General features: G+C 45.1%; 1 protein-coding gene across 2 annotated transcripts in view; it reads left to right on the forward strand.

The window, feature by feature from the left end:
* The first annotated feature begins 421 nt into the window (after positions 1 to 421).
* LOC137369169 (GRAM domain-containing protein 2B) overlaps positions 422 to 27,979 on the forward strand; it is a 167,157-nt gene continuing 139,599 nt past the window's right edge. Inside the window, exon 1 of one of the 2 annotated variants that reach the window (XM_068029937.1) lies at positions 422 to 597. In XM_068029937.1, the coding sequence (XP_067886038.1) occupies positions 485 to 597 (113 nt within the window). In that variant the 5' untranslated portion in view covers positions 422 to 484. The remainder of the gene's footprint in view (positions 598 to 27,979) is intronic. The other variant, XM_068029936.1, reaches the window with a different exon arrangement.

Raw genomic sequence — 27,979 nt, forward strand, 5'->3', positions numbered from 1 at the left:
TTTGTCTGTCAAATAGCATGTAGCCTATTTTTTAGATTTTGAGCATAGATATCACATTCTACATCTATTGTGTTAGGGGGAACCATATATACTGAGCCAAGTTAGAAGCAAGTACAATTGTTTTGGTTAACAAAGGCAGAAAAGATTGAAAACTGCTGGTCACAGTGACATGAATTTGCACTGTACCCCCTCCAGGTTATTTATAAAGATTCATTTGGTATTTAGAGTTAATGTACAACAAAATAATTACTGAAGAAAGTAATGGTTTCCATAGAAACATCTTTATCAGGTGATTTGAGCAGCAGTGACCGTGGAGCAATAATCTATCATGATTAACTGATAAGAACTAGCTGAACTGGACTGGGCTGGGCTGGGCTGTTCTACCTAATAAGCTCCAGGCAAGATTGGAAGTCCAACCTTCTGCAGCAGAGCAATTGCACTGTATTAGTTTCTTCTCATGTTGTCATCAATTTAATATAACAAAATGGTCAAAAGTATTTCGTTGGAGGACACTGCTCTGTGTAGTGATGGAAATGGATTTGTCATGAAATCTCCCCAGCTCAGTCCGACAGAGAGTATAAAATCTTTGTTTGCAAGGTAAGTTTTACACACTTTTATTTCAAGATTATGTCGAAATAAGTTCAAAGCCTACCAAACTGTGATTATCCTAGCATCGACCTGAAACACAAGTTTGCATTTCAAATTCATTTCAAATTTAACACATACACTCAACCGATCACTACTGCTTACCCTTTCTGAAAAGTCTTAAGTACCTTTTAATCTGAATTTTAAGAGAAAGTGCTTTAATACAAAAAACCTAGATTATTACAAATGTTTATACTGAATCTAGGCTGTAGACATTATTTTAAGGCCCTGTACATGCAGCAAGAAACCTATTTTTTGTAATGATATAACTGTCAAAAAAGTGCATTTATGGCTAGAAATTACTTTATATTAGTGGATGAACACTTAACACATTTGTATGTCATTTCTTTTTCTACTGTTTTAATTTGTTGATCATTTAAAAAAACTGAACATCTCTGTTAATATTGCAGACAAGGGCATGACAAGCAAACATATTAAGCATTCATCTGCTAATATTGCTAACAGTAAGTTTTAACTTTAGTGACAGCAAAGTGATCGTGTTTAGATTAGTGCACCATATTTTAACAATAATTCTGCTGAAATAGAGTCAGAAGCAGGTTATATTTCTCATCGAGTCGTACAGCATAGAAACAGGCCCTTTGGCCCACCGCGTCCATACCGACCATAATGCCTATCTATACTAATCTCACCTGCCTGCATTAATTCCATATCCCTCTATGTCTTGCTCATTCAAGTACCTGTCCAGATGCCTCTTAAATGTTGCTACTGTTCCTGCCTCCACCACCTCCTCAGGCAGCTCATTCCAGATACCCACTATTCTTTGTGTGAAAAATTTACCCCTTTGATCCCCTTTAAACCTCCTCCCTCTCACCTTAAATCTATGCCCTCTAGTTTTAGTCACCACTACCATGGGAAACAGGCTCTGGCTATTTACCCTATCTATGCCTCTCATAATTTTATTTATCTCTATCATGTCCCCTCTCAGCCTCCTTCGCTCCAGGGAAAACAGACCCTGCCTATCCAATCTCTCTTTATAACTCAAGCCCTCCAAACTAGGCAACATCCTTGTGAATCTTTTCTGCACCCTATCCAGCTTAATCACATCTTTCCTGTAATGAGGCAACCAGAACTGCACACAGTACTCCAAATGCGGCCTAACCAACGTTATGCACAACTGTAACATGACGTCCCAACTCTTGTACTCAATGCCTCGGCCGATGAAGGCAAGCATGCCATACGTCTTCTTCATCACCCTGTCTATCTGTGTTGCCACTTTCAGAGAACTATGTACTTGCACCCAAGGTCTCTCTGCTCAACAACACTCCCCAGGGCCCTGCCATTCACTGTATATGTCCTGCCCTGGTTTAACTTCCCAAAATGCATCACTTCACACTTGTCTGCATTAAATTCCATTTGCCAATCCCTTGCCCACTTTCCCAGTTGATCTATATCCTGTTGTAACCTTAGACAACCTTCTTCACTGTCCACTATACCACCAATTTTGGTGTCATCTGCAAACTTACTAATCATGTCCCTACATTCACATCCAAGTCATTAATACATATGACAAACAACAGAGGGCCCAGCACCAATCCCTGCGGCACACCACTGGTCACCGGCCTCCAATCTGAAAAACAACCCTCCACTACCGCCCTCTGCCTCCTATCACCAAGCTAATTTTGTATCCAATTTTCTAGCTCACCCTGGTTCCCATCTGTTCGAACCTTCTGGACCAGCCTACCATGCAGGACCTTGTCAAAGGCCTTGCTAAAGTATATGTAGACAACGTCCATCGCTCTGCCCTCGACAATCCTCTTGCTCACCTCCTCGAAAAACTCAATCAAATTCGTGAGACATGATTTCCCACGCACCAAGCCATGTTGACTATCCCTAATCAGACCATGCCTTTCCAGATGCAAATAAATCCTGTCTCTCAAAATCCCTTCCAATAACTTTCCCACCACTGATGTAAGGCTCACCGACCTGTAGTTCCCCGGCTTATCCCTGTTGCCCTTCTTAAATACAGGCACAACATTAGCCATCCTCCAGTCTTCCGGTACCTCACCCGTGGCTAACGATGATACAAAGATCTCTGCCAGGGCCCCAGCAATCTCCTCCCTTGCTTCCCATACCATCCTAGGATATACCTGGTCAGGCCCTGGGGATTTATCCACCTTAATGCACTTCAAAACCTCCAACACCTCCTCCTTTGTAATGTTGATATGCTCCAGGATATCGCTGTTCCCTCCCTTGAACTCACTAGCTTCCATGATCTTCTCCACGGTAAATACAGATGAGAAATATTCATTTAAGACCTCGCCCATTTCCTGTGGCTCCACTCATAGATTGCCACACTGATCCTTAAGGGGACCTACTCTCTCCCTAGCTACCCTTTTACTCTTAATATACTTATAGAATCTTTTAGGATTCTCCTTTATCTTACCTGCCAGGGAAATCTCATGGCCCCTTTTCACCCTCCTAATTTCCTTCTTAAGTGTAGTCCTACATCTCCTATACTCCTCGAGGGACTCGCTCGATCCCAGCTGCCTATACCTGACATATGCCTCCTTCTTTGTCCTGACCAGACCCTCAATATCCCTCGTCTACCAAGGTTCCCTCAACTTGCCAGCCTTGCCCTTCCATCTAACAGGAACATGCCGGCTCTGAACTCTTCCTATCTCACTTTTAAAAGCCTCCCACTTGCCAGACGTCCCTTTACCTGTAAACAGCCTCTCCCATTCAAGATTTGAGATTTTCTTTCTGATGCCAACGAAATTAGCCTTCCCCCAATTTAGGACTTCAACCTGAGGACCAGCCTTATCCTTTTCCATAACTATCTTGAAGCTAATAGAGTTATGGTCACTGGTCCCAAAGTGCTCCCCCACTGACACATCAACCACCTGCCCATCCTCATTTCCAAAGTGGAGGTCAAGTGTAGCCCCTTCTCTACTGGGGCCATCCACATACTGCTTCAGAAAACTATCCTGGACACAACAAATTCTTCCCTATCTGATCCCTTAGCACTAAGGCAGTCCCAGTCAATATTAGGGAAGTTAAAATCACCTACTATTACAACCCTATAATTCCTACACCTATCTGTGATTTCCCTACATATATGCTCCTCCACTTCCCTCTGACTATTGGGGGGCCTATAGTATAATCCCATCAAAGTGATCACCCCTTATTTCTAAGTTCTACCCATATGGCCTTGCTGGACATTCCCCCTGGGATATCCTCTCTAAGTACTGCTGTGATGTCCTCCCTAATCAATAGTGCAACTCCCCCTCCTCTCTTACCTCCACCTCTGTCACGCCGGAAGCATCGGTACCCCAGAACGTTGAGCTGCCAGTCCTGCCCATCCCTCAACCACGTTTCCGTAATAGCTATAATATCACAATCCCATGTACCGATCCATGCTCTGAGTTCATCTGCCTTACCTTCTTGCATTAAAGTAAATGCAGTTTAGCCTACCAGACCTTCCACGCTCCCTGTCCTGCCCCTGCCCGGCCTGCCTACTGGACTTGCTTGCTTTAACCTCTACTTGCCTCAACTATCTAATCGGAGAGCCTACTACTTTGAGTCCCACCACCCTGCAAGACTAGTTTAAACCCTCCCAAGTAGTACTAGCAAACCTCCCCGCAAGGATATTGGTCCCCTTCCAGTTCAGATGCAACCCGTCCTTCTTGTACTGGTCACCTCTGCACCAGAAGAGATCCCGATGATCCAAGTAGCTGAAGCCCTCCCGCCTACACCAGCTCTTCAGCCACGCATTCATTTGCCTTATTCTCCTATTCCTACCCTCACTAGCACGTGACACAGGGAGTAATTCTGAAATTACAACCCTAGAGGTCCTGCTTTTTAACCTTCTGCCTAACTCCCTATATTCACTTTGCAGGACTTCATCTCACTTCCTGCTTATGTCATTAGTACCAATATGGACCACGACCTCTGGCTGCTCACCTTCCCCTTTCAGAATGTCCTACAGCCACTCCGAGACATCCTTGACCCTAGCACCAGGGAGGCAACATACCATCCTGGAGTCTCGTTTGCAGCCACAGAAACACCTATCTGCACCCCTTACGATAGAATCCCCTATCACTACAGCTCTTCCACCCCTTTTCCTCCCCTGCTGTGCAGCAGAGCCCTCTGTGGTGCCACGAACTTGGCTGTTGCTGCTTTCCCCTGGGAGGTCATTCCCCCAACAGTATCCAAAGCAGTATATCTGTTTGAGAGAGGGATGGCCACAGGGGACTCCTGCACTACCTGCCTGTACCTACTAATCCGTCTGGTGGTCGCCCATCTCTTTTCTGCCTGTGCAGCCATGACCTGCGGTGTGACCATCGCGGATGCTTCACAGTGAATCCACCTGCAGCTCCAGCTCCATAATGCAAGTAGCCAGTAGCTGCAGATGGAGACAATTCCTGCACACATGGTCATCAGGGACACTGGAAACGTCCCTGATTTCCCACATAGCGCAGAAGGAGCATATCACAGGGCTGAGCTCCCCTGTCATGACTTACCCTTCGGTTAATTAGTTACTCCCTTAATTAAAAAATACTAATTACACTAGGGACCTTGTTCTACCCACTCCAATCTAAAGTCCTTTAAAAAAAAACATTTTAGTAGTACTCACCTTATCACCAGAGGTTTTTTTTTCAAGAAAAAAAACTTTCCCCTTTTTTTAAGATATTTAAATGCACTAACAGCTGCTACTCACCAACCAATCACCTTGCAGCTCTCCTCTGACATCACTGTTGGCTTTTTTTTCCATAATTGCAGCGCGCTGGAAGAGCTCCTCCCTGCTCCGCTCCCGGAAGTTAAGTGTCACAGCATTGCAATCAAAAGTGGAAAACCTGGCTGATTACCTGGCTCATGTCCCATTTTGCATGATTTGAATTTGACTGCATTTGGCTACAAAATAGGTTCAGCCAATCTTCATAGCTTTTATGTAACAGCAATCTATGTTAAGTATAACTACACAGTTGTCAAAAAGACTGTTGAACTCTTCCATCATTTGTTAATAAACCATTGTTAATAAGGTGCAGAAGAGCTGGTCAAAGGATTTTAGATTCTTCTTGTTGTTTGTCCAACAAAACACGAAAATCCAAAAGAAAGCAGACATTTTCTGACCCAATTTTCACTGCATGATCATGAGTATAAAAGATCACCTTACAATTTATCCACAGACCATAGTTACCATTTACTGGTGTGTGCCAAGTTAGCTGATCACAACCAGCATGGTGTTGGTGGCTGAAAATTAACCTGTTACCCTGGACGACAGAAGGGGTAATCAGCCAGGTTTTCCACTTTTGATTGCAATCCTGCGACCCTTGTAGGGTAATGCATACATGTGTCACAGTGGCTAAAATCAAAAATCTGGCTGCACTCTCTGTTTAGACTCTTGTGAAGAATGGAGATTTACATTAGGGTGAAATACAGTACCTGTGAAGTCATACACTGACATAATGCATTGCCTTCAGTAGAGTAACCAAAAAAAGAGAAAACTGGGTGAAAAAAATACTTGTCAGAATAACGGTAATATTATTTAAGGCAGATATTATAAAAGTAGTCCTATCATTTGCAAACTTTTCCCAGTTGTTTATGTTACTGTCAGTTCAGCTTTTATTTACACAGAATTCTTTCAAGGCCAATTGATTTACTCTTTCTGCTTTAGTGACACTTGGTATTTTCAGTGGTTTGACTCCATTTTAAAGGAAATATGATAGTTCGAGTCTTCAAAAACCGTATCTAAATTCTGTACAAGTGATCAGCGTTTTTTTGGGAGGCAAATGAATAAGCCTTTAATCTGACTTGAAATGAAAGTTGCCATATGACATAAAATTATAACAGTATTTTCATAGAATCTAGATATAGCTTTGAGAGGCCATCACAACAACATTTTAATATGGAAATTATTTTTCTACATGAATTAAATTGTGAGTTTTGTAAATGTTACATACATTTATTTCTTAACTTGATTTCCTTATAAAATGACACAAAGTTGATGCTCAATTCATTATTTGAGGCTGACTATTGAGTGATCTTGTTGCTCCAATCCAATATTTTATGATCTGATCAGGCTCCTGAGTTTCAGGTGCAAATTTATCTGCAGTGTCCAGGTGTTGTAAGGATGGAAACAATAAAACAAAACTATATGGCATAGTAGCATGGTTTGTCGGTGCACAGAAATACAATTTGTCACCTGAGCCATCTAGGAGATACATCAAGCAAAGGTGAGATAAACCATGTCACTCTGCCATCTCTTTGTATTTAAAATTTCTGAACTGTAGCATACAATTGCACCTGTGGACCCAGGAGGCTGATCTGATTATAATTACCCAGTTGGGCTGACAACAGTCAGTTCACACAACAAACTAGTGATATTGGGATAATGTTTGGTACCGGTTTGAGACTTATACTTTACATGCTATATATTTCCATCCAGAATGGAGAAGGTAATAGATTCACTTCAGTCACATTCTGTACTTTGTACTGTGGTTTGGAGAAGGAATGGCTGTACTGAACGCTATAAAGCATTGCAAGACTCAGTTTAATAAATGCCTATATATGTTTAACATTAGAAGCGGCATTCCCAGCGCTGCAGAGGTGAGCCAGATTTGTACCAACAAATATCGATATCAGTTGTAACCATTAAACAGATAATTTGACAACAGAAAAAGATGCTTAAAAATGAGTAGCAATTATTCAAACAGCAGATAAAAATCACCCTGTCTATAGGACAACACCTTTATTGACTAACGCCGAAACAACCACCTTACTTGTCAAATAAATCATTAATTCATACACTGACTGACCCTAGGGTTGCAATCTCTGTGAATATCCGGATTTCAGTTGACATTTGTCTCTGTTCGCTAGCATTGTGTCATGCTGCTGTAGCAACCTCATTATAAATTGACCTTTACTTTGCTGCAGGTAGTATTGATTAGCAAATTATGTTAAATTTATTACCACGAATGATTATGTATAGTATCTAAATATTTATTTATTCCTTTATCTGGAAATAGTGCAAAAAATAGGTAACACACCATTTGTTTAGTATTTGAAACTATTCCCAATATCCTGCGGGGAGATTCACTGGTGTGGTTGGAGAGGGTTTAAACTAAATTGGCATGGAGATGGGCACCAGCATATAGAAGTAGAAAAGAGGAATAGGGTGCATAATGTGAGTGTTGGACATTACTAGAGAAGGAAGTAGTTCCATATTAGATAGGAACAGATTAAGAAGGGTTACAAAGTTTGCAAAGACAGGATTATGTCATGCAGGCCCCCACCTGCCAAGAATGAGGCATATTGGTTTTGTCATATGAACGTTGATTTTGAACTGTTGCTGGAGCGAGGAAATGACTTGTTGAACAGATCAGCTGTGGCTGGAAAAAACATTTGCATACTAACAGACGGTGCTTGTCTAGACAAAGAACCATTCCCTGACACATTCAACCCACAATGGATGATGATCACCGGACAGTAAGTGGGTGGGAAAGTGCATTCCAGGGCCTACTGGGGTGATATGGGCGGCGCAGTGGTTAGGACCGCAGCCTCACAGCTCCAGCGACCCGGGTTCAATTCTGGGTACTGCCTGTGTGGAGTTTGCAAGTTCTCCCTGTGTCTGCGTGGGTTTCCTCCGGGTGCTCCGGTTTCCTCCCACATGCCAAAGACTTGCTGGTTGATAGGTTAATTGGCCATTATAAATTGCCCCTAGTATAGATAGGTGGTAGGGAAATATAGGGACAGGTGGGGATGTGGTAGGAATATGGAATTAGTGTAGGATTAGTATAAATGGGTGCTTGATGGTCGGCACAGACTCGGTGGGCCGAAGGGCCTGTTTCAGTGCTGTATCTCTAAACTAAACTAAACTAAGAAAGTCTGTTTGTGCTGGTTTCTTTGCCTTATAATTGGAAAGCGGTGAACAGGGATTCACCAACGGGGAGTTAAAAACACGGTGTGTTTAAAATTCAACCCTGTTACGGTAAAACCAGGTGAAGGCTGAGAGGGACACATAGACACCTTTCTCACTGGGTCGTAACAGAAATTTGAGTGCTAGTATCTGGAATTGCCCACAGACAAACAAGAGAAATTGGAAGTGCAAAGCCAAATTGTTCCCAAGCAAAAAAGAGCAAGATTTCAATACAGGTTTTCTTGTAGTTGTGTGTGCTTGAATAGTAACATGTCTGCGACTGAAACTAGTAGCTCCCCAAGCCAGGGTGAAGTAACTTGAGATAAATTAAAAGCAATGTCTATGGAGGAATTGGGGAAAATGGCTAAGCAGTGTGGGATCACTGTATGTGGCAAGGCTAGAAAGTCTGAACTCCTAAGGCTGGTGATCAACCATTTTTCCCTTGAATCTGAAGAAGGAGAAACAGGGTTAGAAGCAGACTCAGACAGGGTCCTGCTAGTAAAGATACAATTGGAACAAATGGAACAAAGGAAACTTGAATTAGAAGACAGGGAAAGAGAAAGAGAGAGACAGGAGAGGAAGAAAGAGAGAGTCTTCCAGAAGGAATGTGAAGAGAAAGAAAGAGAGGAGAAGGAACGAGAGAGAGAGGAGAGAGAGAGAGAAAGAATATTCCAGAAAGAATGTGAATAAAGAGAGCTGACGCGGCTTGAGTTAACTAGGGGGTGACAGAGTAACCCAAGTGAAAGCATGGCCAATATGGAGGAGCATAATTCAGGGCTGGGTACAAAATTGTTAAAACTAGCTCAACTAATCCCAAAATTCAATGATGAAGATGTAGAAGAATTTTTTGTGTCCTTTGAGAAGCTGGCAAGGAAGCTAAAATGGCCAGCTGAGACCTGGCCTCTTTTATTAAAAAGCAAGCTAACTGGAAAAGCCCATGAGTTTTATTCCCTGAAGCCAGATGAGAGTTCATCAAATTATGAACTGACCAAAAATGCTATCGTCGGTGCATATAAATTAGTACCCAAAGCCTATCGCCAAAAGTTTAGAACCCTCAAGAAGCAAGCTAATCAAACTTATCTGGAGTTAGACAGAAATAAGCAGCTGGCTTTTGACCAGTGGCTGAGGGCTCTTAAAGTACAGCTCAGCTATGAGAATCTCAGGGAAGTAATTCTGTTAGGGGAATTTAAACACTCTCTCCCACTCTCCATAAAGACCCATGTAGAGGAGCAGTGGGTTCAGAGAGCCCTGTAAGCAGCCGTTCTAGCTGATGAGTTTGTTTTAATTTCTAAGTCAGATTCCCAGGGGATAACCATTCCTAGTCACCCCCACAAATCCAAAAAGGACAAAGGGTGGGAAGGTGATAGGAGCCCAAGCAGTCCTGGGAGAGAAAGGATTGCAGGAGACACAGGGGGCCCTCCTCTAGCCAAAAAGGTAAGTGTGGTGAGCAAGAGTGAGACCCGGAGACCTGTGTGTTTCCATTGTAGTAAAGCAGGGCATTTAAAAGCTGACTGCTGGAAACTAAAGGGAAAACTGGTAGGGTTAATCAGGGCACACCCGCTCAGTGAAGAAGAGAACCTGATGGAAAGCACAGCTGAACAAGCTGTGGCTTTAACTGCAATAAGAGTGAGACCCAGGAAGCTTACAGCTGCAAGTGCAGGAAAAACTAATAAGATTCCTGAAGGTTATCAGTGTTTTGTGTTTGAAGGGAAAGTAAACCCGTACCCCTTGAGTGGGGCAAGCAAGCCCATAGTAATTCTCAGAGACACAGGGGCCACTAGATCCCTTTTACTGGGACAAGGATTGACCATTCTCCCAGAGTGTGCAGTAAACACCAGAATGGTGGTGAATGGTATTGGAGGGCAGTGTATACCTGTACCTGTGCTCCTGGAGTGCAAACTAGTTTTGGGACCGGTGTCCGTAGGGATTGTCCCTAGTTTGCATGTGGGCAGGGTTGACCTGATCCTAGGTAATGATCTGGCAGGGGTGAAAGTGGTAGCACCCCCAGTAATGAAAGAAAGACTGCAAGAGGTCAAAGAGACAAGGCGGTAGCAGGAGATGAACCCCTGCAGTTTCCCTGAATGTGTAATGAGTGAGGCCATGATCAAACCAGTTCCCCCAAAGGAGACTGAATTGGCGTTGCAGGCAGATGACCATGAGGTCTGTCTGTCTGACACTATCTTTGGAAAGTTAGGAGACCCAGGGAATGAATTAAATGGATTTTCCCCAGCTGAGGCTCAGCGAGCCGACCCAGTATTGTGAGAGTTAGCACAGGCTGCCCAGTGTGAAAGTGAAGCAGAGGAAATCCCTGGTTGCTACTATTTAAAGAATGAGGTACTGATGAGGAAATGGAGTTCTTCTTACAGACCTGAGAACAAGGAGTAGACAGTAGTTTTCTAGTTAGTGGTGCCGCAGAGGTACCGGGGAGAAATATTAAGAAGGGCCCACAAGACTACAGTGGCTGTATATGCCAGTTTACGAAACACCAAAGCCTGCATAAGACAGTGGTTTGACTTGCCAAAACTCCACAAAGATGTGGTGGAGTGCTGCAGGAGTTGCCACATGTGCCAGGTTGAGGGGAAAGCCCAACCTACACTGACACCTGCACCCTTAAATCCTGTACCAAGGTTAGGAGGACCCTCCAGCAGAGGGCTAGTGAATTATGAGGGACCCCGCCAAGAACTAAAGGGGACAGGCATGCACAAGGCTGGCAAAAGGTTAGACAGGGAAGGGGAAAAAGGGAATCTGGGAGGAATCTCAGATGAAAACCCCTACTCTACGGTCAGCCAACCCTGAAAAGTGTGAAAAGTTAGACCCCACATCCTCCTATGTAAATGCAGACACTAGAAGCACCCCACCAAAGTTGCTAACAGCATGTACAGGAACCTGCAGAGACAAAAAGAGACCTCTAGGAGGCAGAGAAACCGTGAGGGTGATGCCTCACCTGTCAAAGTGCCACAGGGGAATGCAGTAGAGTCTGCATAAATACCTGCAGTCAGGAGAGTCCCAGAGGACAAAAGGGATATTAGCAAAGAATCCTTCCCCACAGTCAGAAAAAAAGCAAACCACCCATGCCCTGAATCAAAAGCCTTTGCATGACTCAGCAAAGCACTGAAAGAGAGTTCAGAATAGATCCACCCACTACTGACTCTCCTGGGGAAAAAAATTCCAACTCAGGGCTAATTAAACCTAACCATCTCAAAGACCCTAGGCAGCCATGGAAATGGGCAAACTGAAGAAAAATTTCCCAAAGAGCCACATGTTTATTGGGATGCCAAAAAGGGGGCAATTAATGCAGCACTGGCACCAAGATAAGACAGGCTGTAATAAGTTTTAGGATTTATGAATGAGAGAAATGCATGTTTTATTCTGTAACTTATATTTTCTCTCAACCCTTTTAATGAAATGTGCTTTTCTCAAATCACAATTTACTCCACTGCATGTGGAGGTGTCATGCAGGCCCTCACCTGCCAAGAATGAGGCACATTGGTTTTGTCATATGAACATTGATTTTGAAGTGTTGCTGGAGCAAGGAGATGATTTGTTGAAGAGATCAGCCGTGGCTGGAAAAAACATTTGCATACTAACAGACGGTGCTTGTGTAGACAAAGGACCATTCCCTGACACATTCAACCCACAATGGATGATGATCACCGGACAGTAAGGGGGTGGGAAAGCGCATTCCAGGGCCTACTGGGGTGATGCAATCCACAGGGGCCAGGAGTGGTTGGACCAGCTGGTCACATGACTGTCTGGCTGTTCCAGGGCTTTTCGAACTAGCCACAGAGAGTTTGAACAAAGAAAGACTGTTTGCTCCAGGACAGAGAAGGTCTCTCCTGTCTGCTCACATCTCTTTCTCACAAGCCTCTGAATCCACTGAAGACACATGAACCTCAAGAGAGAAAAGTCTCCGACAGGGAACAAAGTTTCAGAAGAATACTAGGCCCCAACGAAAAGCAAGATCTGCCGACAATCAAGGACGCGACAGTGAGCTCAAAGAACTGTAACAAAAACTCTTTGGATATTGCCTCAAACTGTTCCACTTTATTTTCCTTCTGCTCTGTTCTGTCTCTATTTGCATGTGTGTCCCGCGTATGCATGCTAGCGTGGGTGCGTTGTGTATCCATAGACATCAACCAAATTAGAGTTTAAGTTTAAGTTTAATAAATTTCAACTTTTCTTGTTTAAACCTAAGAAAACCTGTTTGTGCTGGTTTCTTTGCCTTTTAATTGGAAAATGGTGAACAAGAATTCACCAAGGAGGAGCTAAAAACACGGTGTGTTTAAAATTAAACCCGGTTACGGTAAGACCAGGTGAAGGCTGAGAGGGACACCCTAGACACCTTTCTCATCTGATTGTAACAATTACAATATATGTATGTAAGTGCACAAAGTGTAGTGAATAAGCTACACGCTCAAATAGCAGTATGGGAATATAATGTGGCAATAATGGAAAAGTGGCTTAAAAATGGTGAGGACTGGATGTTAAATATACAAGGATATAAAGCGTTCAGAAAAGATTGGGAAGGAAAAAAGGAAAATTGTCTGGCACTACTGATTAGTGAAGACATTGTAGTATTGGAAAGAAGGGATCTCCTTGAGGAGGCAAGGACAGAATCCATTTGGTTAGAGTTGAGAAGCAAAAAGGGTATGATCATGCTATTAGGTGTATTCAATAGGCCTCCAAACAGTGAAAGAGAGACATAGGAACAAATCTGCAGGGAAATCACAGAGTTGTGCGAGAACTAGAGAGTGGTGATATTGGGGGACTTTGATTACCTAAATATCGACTGGGATAATTTTACAGTAAAGGGAAAGGAGGAGGAGGAATTTCGGGATGTGTTCAGGAAAACTTCTTTGATCATTCTGTTCTCAGCCAAACTAGAACGGAGGTATTGCTGGGAAATCAGATGGGCCAAGTGTCTGTGAGGGAGAGTGATCATCATATCAGAAGGCTTAGACTCCTTCCCTCAATTCTCCTACCACCTAGCTACACTAGGGGCAATTTACAACGGCCAATTTACCTATCAACCTGTAAGTCTTTGGCTGTGGGAGGAAACCGGAGCACCCAGCGGAAACCCACACAGTCACAGGGAGAACTTGCAAACTCCACACAGGCAGTACCCACAATTGAACTCAGGTTGCTGCAGCTGTGAGGCTGCGGTGCTAACCACTGCGCCACTGTGCCACCCAGGTGAAGATGAAAATAAGATTGGCAAAGAGAGAATATGAGAATAGAATGACAGTCATCATAAAAGGGAACCCAAAGATCTTCGACCAGCATGTAAATAGTAAGTGGGCAGTAAGGGGTGGAGTGGGGCCTATTAAGGACAAAGAGGGTAATATAAGCTTAGAGGCAGCGGGAAAGACTAGAATACTTAATGAGTACTTTGTACTGGTGTTCACTAAGGAATAGGAATCTCACAAAATATCAGTAGAAAAGGAAAGAGTAGGGTCAATGGATAGGGTCCAAATTGAGAGGGAGGAGGTACTGGAAAGGATGGCTATGCTTAGAGGAGATAAGTCACCTGGTCCGGATGGCTTGCATCCCAGATTGCTAAAGGAAGTTAGAGTAGAGATAGCGGCAGGGCTTGCCATAATCTTCCAATCTTGCCTAGATACAGGGGAGGTGCCAGTGGATTGGAGAGAGGAAAATGTGACACCTTTATTCAAGAAAGGGTGTAAGGACAGTCATAGCAACTACAGGCTAGTTAGTTTAACATCAGTGGTGGGTGAGGTTTTCGAAACAATAATCGGGGAAAAAATCAACAGGCGATTGAAAGGTTTGAGTTAATTAAGGATAGCCAGCATGGATTTGTAAAAGGCACACCATGCTTGACCGATCTAATTGAATTTTCTAATGAAGTAACAGAGAAGGTTGATGAAAGGAATGTGGTGGATGTTGTTTATATGGATTTTAGGAAAGCATTTCATAAAGTACCACATAAAAGGCTAATCAACAAAACTGTGGCTCATGTAATGAGAGTGTCAGCATCCAATTGGATTTAAAAAATTGGTTCAAGGACTGAAAACAGCAAGTCATGATAAATGTTTTTTTTTTGACTGGAGGATGGGAGACAGTGGTGTCCCAAGGCTCAGTGCTTGGACCACTGCTTTTTTTTCTATATATAAATGACTTGGATCTTGGAATACACAGTACAATTTCAAAATTTGCCAGTGATACCAAACTTGGAGGAGTGAAACAGAGAATGATACAAACCACCTGCAACAGGACATAGATAGACTTGCAGAATGGGCAGACAAGTGGCAGATGGAATTTAATACAGACAAGTGTGACATCATGCATGTTGGCAAAAAGGATAGGGTGAGGCAAAATAGTCTTAATGGCACAGTTTAGAGTGTGCAGGAACAGAGGGACCTTGGGATGCATGTGCATCGATCTTTGAAGGTGGCAGTGCATATTGAGAGAGTGGTTAGCAAACCAAATGGGATCTTCAACCTCATAAATAGAGGGATAGAATAAAAAAGCAGGGAGGTTATGCTGAACATTTATAAAGTTCAGGTTAGGCCCCAATTAGAGTACTGCGTCCAGTTCTAGTCACCACACTTTAGGAAAGATGTGAGGGTCCTTGAGAGGGTGCAGGGAAGATTTATGAGAATGGTTCCAGGGATGGGAAATTTTAGTTACAAGGTTAGATTGGAAAACATAAGGTTGTTCTCCCTAAAGCAAAGGAGATAGAGGGGAGATTTGATAGAAGTGTACAAGATTATGACAGGCTTAGATATGTTAGACAAGGAAAATCTGTTCCCATTAACTGATGTTACAAGGACTAGGGAACACAGATTGAAGGTTTTGGAATGTGATGAAGAAGTTTTATTACACAGCAAGTGGCAACAACCTGGAACATGCTCTCCAAGAGCGTGGTGGAAGTGGAGGCAATCAATGATTTCAAAAGGAAACTGGATGTGCACTTGAAGGAAATAAACATGCAAGGCTATGGGGATTGAACAGGGGAGTGGGGCTGACTCGATTGCTCCACGAAGAGCCGATGTGAACTCGATGGGCCAAATGGCCTCCCTCTATGCCATGAATGACTCTCTCAATGACTCTATGGATGGAATCTGATGAGTGCCGCGGCATTCCCATGGTGGGACCAAAAGCTGTCGTAAATTTCGCTCCCGCCGCAAATCCCATTTCCCACATGAATTTTGTATTTAAATTAGCCATGCAGCAACGGGCACCGGGAACACATGGCATCATGCAGTGGGGGCAGCCTTTAATTGGTTGAACCCGCCATCACTGCCCCAAGCATCATGATCGACACAGATATAAAACATACTGTGCTTGCAGCCTAAAGAAGCAGCAGCCTTCCTTTCATGTAAATATCTTTAGAATAACTTAAATTGAAGCTTTCACCTAAATCAAAATGTTTGTTTTTGCCTCCCTTATTTTGTGAAACTCACCACTAACTTCATATCATTTATTTTCCCTGTTACAACCAGAAAGAAACAGGTTCCCTTTCAGCCTTGACCTGGTCTTACTGTACAGGGTTTAATTTTAAACACACCGTGTTTTCAGCTCCCCCTTGGTGAATCCTTGTTCAATGCTTTCCAATTATAAGGCAAAGAAACCAGCACAAACAGGTTTTCTTAGGTTTAAAGAAGAAAGGTTGAAATTTATTAAACTTAAACTTAAAATCTAATTTGGTTAATGCCTACAGATACATAATGTGCCCACACTAGCATGCATACACAATACACACATGCAGATAGAGCCAGAACAGAGCAGAAGAAATAAAGTGAAAAGGTTTGAGGCAATATCTGAAGAGGGTTTTTTGTTATGGATCTTTGGGTGGCACAGTGGCGCAGTGGTTAGCACCGCAGCCTCACAGCTCCAGCGATCCGGGTTCAATTCTGGGTACTGCCTGTGTGGAGTTTGCAAGTTCTCCCTGTGTCTGTGTGGGTTTCCTCCGGGTGCTCCGGTTTCCTCCCACATGCCAAAGACTTGCAGGCTGATAGGTAAATTGGCCAATATAAATTGCCCCTAGTATAGGTAGGTGGTAGGGAAATGTTGGGATGTGGTAGGAATATGGAATTAGTGTAGGATTGGTATAAATGGATGGTTGATGATCGGCACAGACTCGGTGGGCCGAAGGGCCTGTTTCAGTGCTGTATCTCTAAATAAGTAAAAAATAAAAACTCACTGTAGAGTCCTTGACTGTAGGTAGATCTTGCTTTTCGTTGGGGCCCAGTATTCTTCTGAAACTTTGTTCGCTGTAGGAGACTTTTCTCTCTTGGGGTTCATGTGTCTTCAGTGGATTCAGAGGCTTGTGAGAAAGGGATGGGGGCAGACAGGAGAGATCTTCTCAGTCATGGAGCAAACAGTCTTTCTTTGTTCAAACTCTCTGTGGCTAGTTCAAAAGAAAACCTTGGAACAGCCAGTTAGTAATGTGACCAGCTGGTCTAACCAGTCCAGGCTCTTGTGGATTGTATCCTCCTTAGCAGCCCTAGAATGCGCTTCCTCACCTTCGATGTCTGTTAGTATGTAAAAAAAAATTTCTAGCCACGGCTGATCTGTTTAGCAAGTCATTTCCTTGCTCCAATAACAGTTAAAAATCAATGTTCATGACAAAACTGATGTGCCTCTTTCTTGGCAGGTGGGGGCCTAGCATGACATCCCTATCGTCGAAGTGAATCAAATGACAGCCAGCAGGCCCCACGTTTCAGTGATACCTACCTGCAGGTTCTCTTCCAGGTTGCCAGGGAAAGGCGAGATGTCCTCTTCCCTGCAGATGGAATGTGAAGACCCCCTCCCCACCGGCTCACCACGGCAGCATGGATGGAGGTAGTGGAGGAGGTCTTGAACCGTAGGGTAACTCATGGAACAAGGGTGCAGTGCCGCAAGCAAATCAATGACTTGCTCAAATCAACCAGGGTACATGGTTCTAGCAAGGCTGCTCCATTGATTTCTTCCATGGCTCTATGTCTTTAAGGCAGAGGCTATGCAAGGAATGCAGTCGAATGTGTAAGCAGCCTTGGTGCCATTTACTAAATGATGAAGATTGGCATTGTTTATGTGATTGAATGTGTCGCATGAAAGCCAATGCAGAATGAGTGATACTGATGCATGTATGCAATGGTTGTGATGCATCATTTGCCATGTCATTAAATCTGCACTGCCTGCTGCGGGATAACAACGGCAAACCGTCTGTCGACCCTGCAAAGTCCTCTTAATAACATCTGGCAATTTGTACCAAAGTTGGGAGATCTGTCCCACGGACTAGTCAAGCAACAGCCTGAAATAAAAACAAGAAATGCTGGAACCACTCAGCAGGTCTGGCAGCATCTGTGGAAAGAGAAGCAGAGTTAACATTTCGGGTCAGTGACCCTTCTTCGGAACTAGCAATGTCAAAGGTTATAAGCAAGTGAAGCAGGGGTGGGGTAAGAGATAACAAAGGAGAAGGTGTAGTTTGGACAAGGCCACATAGCTGACCAAGAGGTCATGGAGCAAAGGCAAACAATATGTTAATGGTGTGTTGAAAGACAAAGCATTAGTACAGATAGGGTGTTAACGGACTGAAGGTTGAACAGCAGCAAGTACAAACATGAAAAAAAACAGTGGGTAAGCAAAACTGAACAAACTAAGATGAAATGAAATAAACATGAAAAAAAAGGTTGTAAAAAATATAAAAATAAAAAAAAATAACCAAAAATAAAAGTAAAATGGGGGGCCTGTCATGCTCTGAAATGATTGAACTCAATGTTCAGTCCGGCGGGCCTAATCAGTAAATGAGATGCTGTTTCTCGAGCTTGCATTGATGTTCACTGGAACATTGCAGCAATCCCAGGACAGAAATATGAGCATGAGAGCAGGGGGGAGTGTTGAAATGGCAAGCAACCAGAAGCTCAGGGTCCTGCTTGCGGACTGAGCGGAGGTGTTCTGCAAAGCGGTCACCCAGTCTGCGTTTTGTCTCCCCAATGTAGAGGAGGCCACATTGCGAGCAGCGAATACAGTATACTACATTGAAAGAAGTACAAGTAAATCGCTGCTTCACCCGAAAGGAGTGTTTGGGGCCTGGGATAGTGAGGAGAGAGGAGGTAAATGGGCAGGTATTACACCTCCTGCGATTGCAGGGGAAGGTGCCATGGGACGGGGACGAGGTGGTGGGGGTAATGTAGGAGTGGACCAGGGTATCGCGGAGGGAACGATCCCTTCGGAATGCTGACAGGGGAAGGAAGGGGAAGATGCGTTTGGCAGTGGCATCACGCTGGAGGTGGCGGAAATGGCGGAGGATGATCCTTTGGATATGGAGGCTGATGGGGTGGAAAGTGAGGACAAGGTGAACAGCCTGACATAGTCATACTCACCAAATCATACTTTACAGACAATATCCCAGACACCACCATCACCATTCCTGGGTATCTCCTGTCTCAGCGGCAGGACAGACCCAGCAGAGGTGGCGGCACAGTGCTATACAGTCAGGAGGGAGTTGCCCTGGGAGTCCTCAACATCGACTCCAGACCCCATGAAGTCTCACAGCAACAGGTCAAACATGGGCAAGGAAATCTCCTGCTGATTACCACCTACCGCACCCCCTCAGCAAATGAATCAGTACTCCTCCATGTTGAACAGCATTTGGAGGCAGCACTGAGGGTGGCAAGGGTGCAGAATGTACTCTGGGTGGGGGACTTCAATGTCCATCACCAAGAGTGGCTCGGCAGCACCACTGCTGACCGAGCTGGCCGAGTCCTAAAGGACATAGCTGCTAGACTGGGTCAGCAACAGGTGGTGGGGGAACTAACAACAGGGAAAAATATACTTAATATACTTGACCTCATCCTCACTAAGCTGCCTGCCGCAAATGCATCTGTCCATAACAGTATTGGTTGGAGTGATCACCACACAGTCCTTGTGGAAGCAAAGTCCTGTCTTCACATTGAGGATACCCTCCATCGTTTTGTGTGGCACTACCACCATGCTAATTGGAACAGATTTCAAACAGATGTAGCAATGCAAAACTGGGCGTCCATGAGGCGCTGTGGGCCATCAGCAGCTGCAGAATTGTACACAACCAAAATCTGTAACCTCATGGCCCAAGATATCCCCCACTCTACCATTACCATCAAGCCGAGGGACCAACCCTGGTTCAATGAAGAGTGCAGGAGAGCATGCCAGGGGCAGCATCAGGCATACCTCAAAATGGGGTGTCAACCTGGTGAAGCTACAACCCAGGACTAGTTGCGTGCCAAACAGCATACGCAGCATGCAGTAGACAGAGCTAAGCAATCCCATAACCAACGGATCAGATCTAAGCTCTACAGTCCTGCCACATCCATCCGTGAATGGTGGTAGACAATTAAACAACTAACTGCAGGAGGGGGCTCCACAAATATCCCCATCCTCAATGATGGAGGAGCCCAGCACACCATTACAAAAGATAAGGCTGAAGCATTTGCATTAATCTTCAGCCAGAAGTGCCGAGTTAATGATCCATCTCGGCCTCCTCCTACATGTCCTCGGTATCACAGAAGCCAGGCTTCAGCCAATTCGATTTACTCTGCGTAATATCAAGAAACGACTAAAGGCACTGGATACTGCAAAAGCTATGTGCCCTGACAACATTCCAGCAATAGTACTAAAGACCTGTACTCCAGAACTTGCCGCGCCCCTAGCCAAGCTATTCCCATACAGCTACAACACTGTCATCTATCCGGCAATGTGGAATATTGCCCTGGTATGTCCTGTACACAAAAAGAAGGACAAGTCCAACTCGGCCAATCAGTCTACTCTCAATCATCAGTAAAGTGATGGAAGGTGTCATTGGCAGTGCTATCAAGCAGCACTTGCTTAGCAATAACCTGCTCAGTGACGCTCAGTTTGGGTTCCACCAGGGTCACTCAGCTCCGGAGCTCATTACAGCCTTGCTTCTAACATGGACAAAAGAGCTGAACTCAAGAGGTGAGGTGAGAGTGACTGCCCTTGACATCAAGGCAGCATTTGAACGAGTATGACATCTAGGAGCCCGAGCAAAACTGGGGTCAATGGGAATCAGGGGGAAAACTCTCCGCTGGTTGGAGTCGTACCTAGCACAAAGGAAGATGGCCGTGGTTGTTGGAGGTCAATCATCTCAGCTCCAGGACATCACTGCAGGAGTTCCTCAGGGTAGTGTCCTAGGCCCAACCATCTTCAGCTGCTTCATCAATGACCTTCCTTCGATCATCGGTTGGAACCTGGGGATGTTTGCTGATGATTGCACAATGTTCAGCACCATTCGCAACTCATACGCACATACGAATTAGGAGCACAAGTAGGCCATTTGGCCCCTCAAACCTGCTCCACCATTCAATAAGATCATGGCTGACCTGCTTGTGTCTAGAATTTCACACTCCTATCTACCCAGATAACCTTTGATTCCCTTGCCTAACAAGAATCTATCTATCTCCGCCTTAAAAATATTCAATGACCCCACCTCCACCACCTTCTGAGGCAGAGAGTTCCAAAGTCACAAAACCCTCTGAGAGAAAAAAATTCTCCTCATTGCTGTCCTAAAAGGCCAACCCCTAATTTTGAAACAGTGCCCCCTAGTTCTGGACTCACCCATAAGAGGAAACATCCTTTCCACATTCACCTTGCCAAGACAGTTCAGGATCTTATAAACTTCAATCAAGTCTCCCCTCACTCTTCTAAACTCCAATGAAAATAAGCCCAGTTTGTCCAACCTTTCCTCATAAGACAACTCACTCATTCCAGGACTCCTCAGATATGAAGCAGTCCATATAGAAATGCAGCAAGACCTGGACAATATCCAGGCTTGGGCTGATAAGTGGCAAATAACATTCGTGCCGTACAAGTGCCAGGCAATGACCATCTCCAGTAACAGAGAATCTAACTATCTCTCCTTGACATTCAATGGCATTACAATCACTGAATCCCCCACTATCAACATCCTGGGGGGGTTACCATCGACAAGAAACCGAATTGGAGTAGCCATATAAATACCGTGGCTACAAGAGCAGGTCAGAGGCTGGGAATCTTGCGGCGAGTAACTCACCTCCTGACTCCCCAAAGCCTGTCCACCATCTACAAGGCACAAGTCAGGAGTGTGATGGAATACTCTCCACTTGCCTGATGGATACAGCTCCAACAACACTCAAGAAGTTCAACACCATCCAAGACAAAGCAGCCCGCTTGATTGGCACCTCATCCACAAACATTCACTCCCTCCACCACCGACACACATTGGCCACATTGGCAGTAGTGTGTACCATCTACAAGATGCACTGCAGCATCGCGCAAAGGCTCCTTAGACAGCTCCTTTGAAACCCGCGGCCTCTACCACCTAGAAGGACAGGACAGCAGATGCATGGGAACTCCTCCACCTGCAAGTTCCCCTCCAAGCCACACACCATCCCGACTTGGAACTATATCATCATTCCTTCACTGTCGCTGGGTCAAAATCCTGGAACTCCCTTCCTGAGAGCACTGTAGGTGTACCTACCCCATATGGACTGCAGCAGTTCAAGAAGGCAGAACACCACCACCACCTTCTCAAGAACAATTAGAGATGGGCAATAAATGCTGATGTAGCCAGCGATGCCCACATCCCAGGAACGAATCAATAAAATGAAGCCACAACCAGAGCAAGCGTGCTAAGATGGGAGGAGGAGACCCTGACATCAGGCTGCTGACCAGAGCTGAGGAGGAGACCTCTGAGATGGCAAAACTGGAGGGAGGCAAGGTAAGTGGAGATAGCGAGGCAGGAGCCACAAGGTGTAAGGATGAAATGTCATCTCTGCTCTTGCCGCCATATGTAGATACTGAAGGAAATTGTGTGAACTCATGTGAAGCACATGCTTAAAGTGCCTCTGTTTGTGTCTTCACTGTAGGTGCCCTCATTCGAGTAGCAGAACACCACATGGCCCAAGAATCCTCCTCTGGGGAGCAAGAAGAAGCCAATGCCCCAGTGGGTGCACCGTCACCTGCCTTTTCTTCCATCTCCGCCAGTGCAGATACATCCACACAGTCCACGGGGGGTTTAAGATTAGAATCCAGATCACTAACTGGTGGTCACAACATAGACACGTCCCAACAGCTGAGGAAGCATGTGGCAGCAAGGTCCCCTGACAATTAGAGGACTGCTGGGGGCCAGGCCCCTGCTCAGCTCCATGCTCATGATGATCTTCTGTTTGTTGCTACGAGAATTCTGCTCGATGTGCAGCAAAGCCATGTGGAAAATATGTCAAAGATGTGTAAGGTCATGCGTGGCTTTGCACGTGCCCTGGAGGAGTCCTTGCAAGCCATGATGTCTGCCATGTCCCAGGCATTTGAGCATAAGGCTTCCTCAGTCAACTGTCTCCGTGGTGAGTCTGGTTGAGTACTTGAGCCATAGCGATCTGATCTGCACTCCATCACTGTTGCCGTGGGCTTCATGCAGCAGACTCTAAGTGAGAAGGGTATGAGAAACCTGGACCTCTCTCCCGGTGCTCCTTCCCCTCAGGGTGACAGGCAGGTGCTATCGTACACACAGATGGAGGAGGAGCACGTGCCAGCTGCCCCGGGGCCTCCCTCTCAGGACGCCTCCAGCAAAAGCGATGTCTCGTCTTCCCCCCATGACATTGACCCCCTTACCTCCAGCAAGAAAGCAGATGGGGGATACTCAGGCACCACTGCTGCAGACCCACCCAATGATGGAGCCATCAAGGCCCTGTTCCTCCTGAGGACACCCGTCACAGTCATCCACAGTAATAGGGCAGTGCACTAAGCAGACTGCCTCCACCTCAGCTGCTAATGTTGGGGTAGAACCTAGACACGGTGGCAGGAAAAGGAAATTGAAACAGTTTTGAGCATGAAGGTGGCACGGGTGATGTAGAAAGGCTCATGAATGCAAAGATGTATGAAAACATTTTTTATTTCTTACAAAATTTGATCCACTCTCAGTCATGTTTTGCTTGGTTACAAATGGATACAAGAATGTTTTTTGGAGGTTTATGGCAGGAACACAATGATGCTTGCAAAGTATCTCAGGAAATGTCATGTCCATATCTCATTGGAATTTTAGCCTTCAATCTTCAATAATGGCTGTTTTCCTATTGATGATTAATAACTTTTTCCAGCACTGTCTTGCCATACTTTTGTTTTCTATAGTCATAACTTAACGATGCTTGCAGTGGTGTGTATTCGCATCCATCGTAGCCCATTGATGATTTCAAATGCCAATCACGTAAAAGTGCAGCAACGCTGCATTAAGATTGCAGAGATGAATAAGACCTCTTGCAAAAGGGAATTTCTGTGGGAAGTTTCTCCTCCCAACACTCCTTGATGATGTGGCTTATTGTTGGCTGAAACATGCATAAATTAGGTTCTCTCTGATGTCCCTTGCATGTCTCTCCATGACCCTCATATCGATGACGGCACTGTTGTCATTGTTGTCCTTCTCACCCTCTTCATAGTCATCCTCATCTGAGGAGGACTGGTGTTCCTCCTGTTCCTCCACCTGCAGAATGTTGCCATGTCTAATTGCAAGGTTGTGCAAGGCACAGCAGACAATGATTATTTGGGACACTCTCTGTGACACGTACTGAAGAGTCCCTCCAGACCAGTCAAGGCAATGGAATCGCAGTTTCAGCATGCCAATGGTGTGTTCAATGATGGCTCTGGTGGATGCATGAGCGACATTGTACCTCTCTTCAGCAGCGCTTTTGGGATGACGTACTGGTGTCATCAACCAGGGTAACCCTCGTCACCCAGGATCCGTCTGTCCACTTCGGCCAGTTCCTCAAAAACTGCTGGCAGCTGGGAGTTCCTCAAAATGTAGGAGTCATGACAGCTCCCTGGGAAACGTGCGCAAACATGCATGATTCTTCGCCTGTGGTTGCAAACCAGCTGTACGTTTAAAGAGTGGAAGCCTTTGTGATTAACCAAGACAGCAGGCTGGTCCCAGGAAGCTCTAATGGCCACATGAGTGTAGTCGATCACCCCTTGAACTCCAATGTCGACAGCAATCCTCCCTCCTTTTAGGCCTCTCATGACCATCAGTTTTCTGACAGGAACATATCAATTCACCATCCCCTCCAGCCGCACACATCCAGGCTCATTGTCAAAATCAGCCACTACAAACCCTGGACTCTGCTCTCCTCCCTCCCCTGCTCCTCCATGCACCCAAGACCCCACCCTGTTCTCCTCAACTACCCTCCCTTGCTCCTCCATGCACCCAATACCCCACCCTGTCTTGCCCAACTACCCTTCCCTGCTCCTCCAGGTAGCCCTTGCCCATGCCGTCATTGCCATTCCCTGAGATGATTCACCTTGCTGGTGCCAAGCCTGGAGTTAAACAGCCATTGCAATGCTGGCATTAGTTTAGCGGATGAGTTAAAGAGAGAAAAGCAGAGCCCTGAGACTTAACTGCACAGATCCGACCATTGCACGCCATGTTGAAGCATTCGTGAACCAGGTGGCACAGGAATAATGCTCGCTGTTCAGTTAATCTGGCAGGTGGGACTAAATCCTAACTATGCAGAGGACAATGAGTATTCATGGCATGTAAATGAATGCAAAGCTACAATCTGCCACCCCACTGGGGGAATTCCAGAATACCGCAAACCCGCCAATGACTTAATTTCTCGAAAATATCCCGCCGTCAGTAATCTGAAAAAACACCTCCCACCTAATAATATCACACCACACACCACCAAATCCGTCATGGAAGACTGTATAAAATTCCCTCCTATGACTCTGTGACTAGTGGTGGTTACCACCAGGCATCAATTTAAACATATAGGCCTGGATTTTTTCGCTGACAGCTGCCTACAGAGTTTTCACAGGCTTTTGGGCGTAAATGTGCTGTCAATGGGTGTTTAATCCAATGTGGTGCCCTCTACAGGGTATCTGTGGTGTCAGTGAATAGGGCGAGATAGAGCAAGGCTCTTCAACCAATCAGATTTAAGAATCCTCACTGGGGCACCAAGGGTTGGATTTTTAATTACATGACCCACCAGGATTGGGGGCATCCAAAAGCACAAGGAAGTCGGTAGTCGGAATTCCCTAGAACACTGTGTAGCTTTAACTTTGATGTGATGTCATCAATCAGTTCGCGCCCAGAAGACAAGCCTGACTGAGAGGCTGGCTTCCAGTCAGGCAGGGAGCTGGTCGATGAAGGCCACAGGATCAGGTGAGTCTGTACCAGGGAGGGGGGAGAGGATACAAGTGGGTGGGTTGTTAATTCCGGGGTCCCAGGGGGAGGTCATTGGTCTTAGTGGGGAAGACTAGGAGGTAGGATGGACAGCAATCAGAGGTTTGAGGGGGTGGGGGGGGGGCAGGGAAATTGGGAGCTTGGGGTTTGGGTCGGAGGCTGGGGGTGGGAGTGGTGGCGGAGCCTGGAGCGTGGACAACAGTGGCGCAGCCTCACAGCTCCAGGGACCCGGGTTCAATTCTGGGTACTGCCTGTGCGGAGTTTGCAAGTTCTCCCTGTGACCGCGTGGGTTTTCGCCGGGTGCTCCGGTTTCCTCCCACCGCCAAAGACTTGCAGGTGATAGGTAAATTGGCCATTGTAAATTGCCCCTAGTGTAGGTAGGTGTCAGGGAATATGGGATTACTGTAGGGTTAGTATAAATGGGTGGTTCTTGGTCGGCACTGACTCGGTGGGCCGAAGGGCCTGTTTCAGTGCTGTATCTCTAAATAAATAAAATAAATAAACAGTAGGCCGTGGGGGAGGAGGCAGCGGAGGCCTGTGGGGAGGTTACGGGCCTGGGTAGAGTGGATCAGAAGTGTTGTGGGTTGGGGTGAGTGGGGTACCTGGTCATGGAGGTTCCTCAGGCAGGCACACCAGATCCAGGAGTTAGGTGTAAAGGCACTCAATTCCTGGATCTGTCAAGTCCGCACCTGGACGTAGCTGCTAGATTTCCCAACAGTTGAGAAAACCAACCAAGCAAAGTCAAAGTTGAAAAGCTGAATGACAATGAGGCTCACAGCCTCATTATCACATTTAAAGTGCCAACCCACCTTCTTGGAGCAGGTTGGCTGCCCGCCTACCTTCCGGGTCTCAGTTAAAGCCCGAAATGGGCAAGTAGGAGGCGGGTCGGGGTCAGAAAACTGATTTTTAAGCTTTAAACCACTCCCGCCCCCCCCCACCCCCGCTCCCAGTCCCCGCATCTGACCCAAATCGGCCATTTTCTTTAGGTTAAAATTGTGCCCCCAGAGTCTAAACCTAGAAGTATAAATTAGATTCAAATCATGTGCAGCCAGCAAAATAAAGATTGGGAAAGAAATATGGGATTAAGAGAGGGAGATAAGAGACAGGCATGAAAAGTAGAAAAAAAACTTTCTTAAAAATGTCCAACATTTATCAAATTCTGAAGGATTTAGACTACTCAGATTGTAAAATAACGTTTTCAGGGCCCAAAGGGTTGTTTGGCAGTAATTATGACTTATCGCACCATTAAAAATTCACCAGCTCTAACTATATCAGGCGTGTTTCATGGGTAATGGGCAAGTACCACAAGTTTGTGCCATTGCATTGATTTCAATGCCAAGTTGATTGGTGAGGACTGTTACAACACACCCTGTGGAGGAGCGGTGTGTCTCTGACAGCAACTTCTGAATTTCCGCATTTAATTGCAGATATATAAACACCAGAAGTTTCCGTCTGATTTATTTCATAATAATAGTGAGCTCTGTTAGCCTCATCATTAATATCAATGCAAAATCTGGGCCAATGTTTAACAATCCATGCCCTCGGTGCAGACAAAATAGTAGATACTTAAGAGTGATTATAGTATTAATTTAACTGAGAACTTTAAATGCATCCTAAATTATGAGTACTTGAATAGCAGACTCAGTAGTGTGTGTGTTGTAATATTAATGGGGCAAATTGCATGGCATGAAAGCTACAGTACATTACAAACCTATTTCTACTTCAAGTATATCTCTAATCCAAAGGGGGCATTAGTTATTGAGATTGCCTTTTACACATAGATAGGCAACATCCAGTGACGTGGGTACCTACTTGAGGGTTTGAATACATGCTTACTTTCTGATCGAAAGCTGATTTAATTTTATCTGAATTGCTTACACCTCTGATGAATCAGGATATGAAAATATATTTTTGATATACGGCATCTTGCTGACAGTTATGGCAATGGAATTGACCTGGCAGTAATTACACCAGAATGTGAAATGGAAAGAAGGGGAATAAACTATTTTGATACATTGCAATCTGACAATCAGTTACATGCCTTTGCAGCATATATCAGTCATCACAGCCTTTTTGCACATTCATTCAGCAATCTACATTTCTTGTCGCTGACTGAAAATGTAAGAACATTAGGGGACAAAACATGGACAAAAATGTTTTCCAACCAGAGCCTATTACTTCAGTATAATGAAGAGGAATGCAAGCAGGGGTATATGTAGAAGAGGATTTCATAGAATGCTCGCTTTATAGATGTGGGAAATGTGAATGTAGCTAGGGGCATGATTTTGTTGCCACAAAAGTGAACACAG

The sequence above is a fragment of the Heterodontus francisci genome, chromosome 4, assembly GCF_036365525.1.
Source record: "Heterodontus francisci isolate sHetFra1 chromosome 4, sHetFra1.hap1, whole genome shotgun sequence".
NCBI lineage: Eukaryota > Metazoa > Chordata > Chondrichthyes > Heterodontiformes > Heterodontidae > Heterodontus > Heterodontus francisci.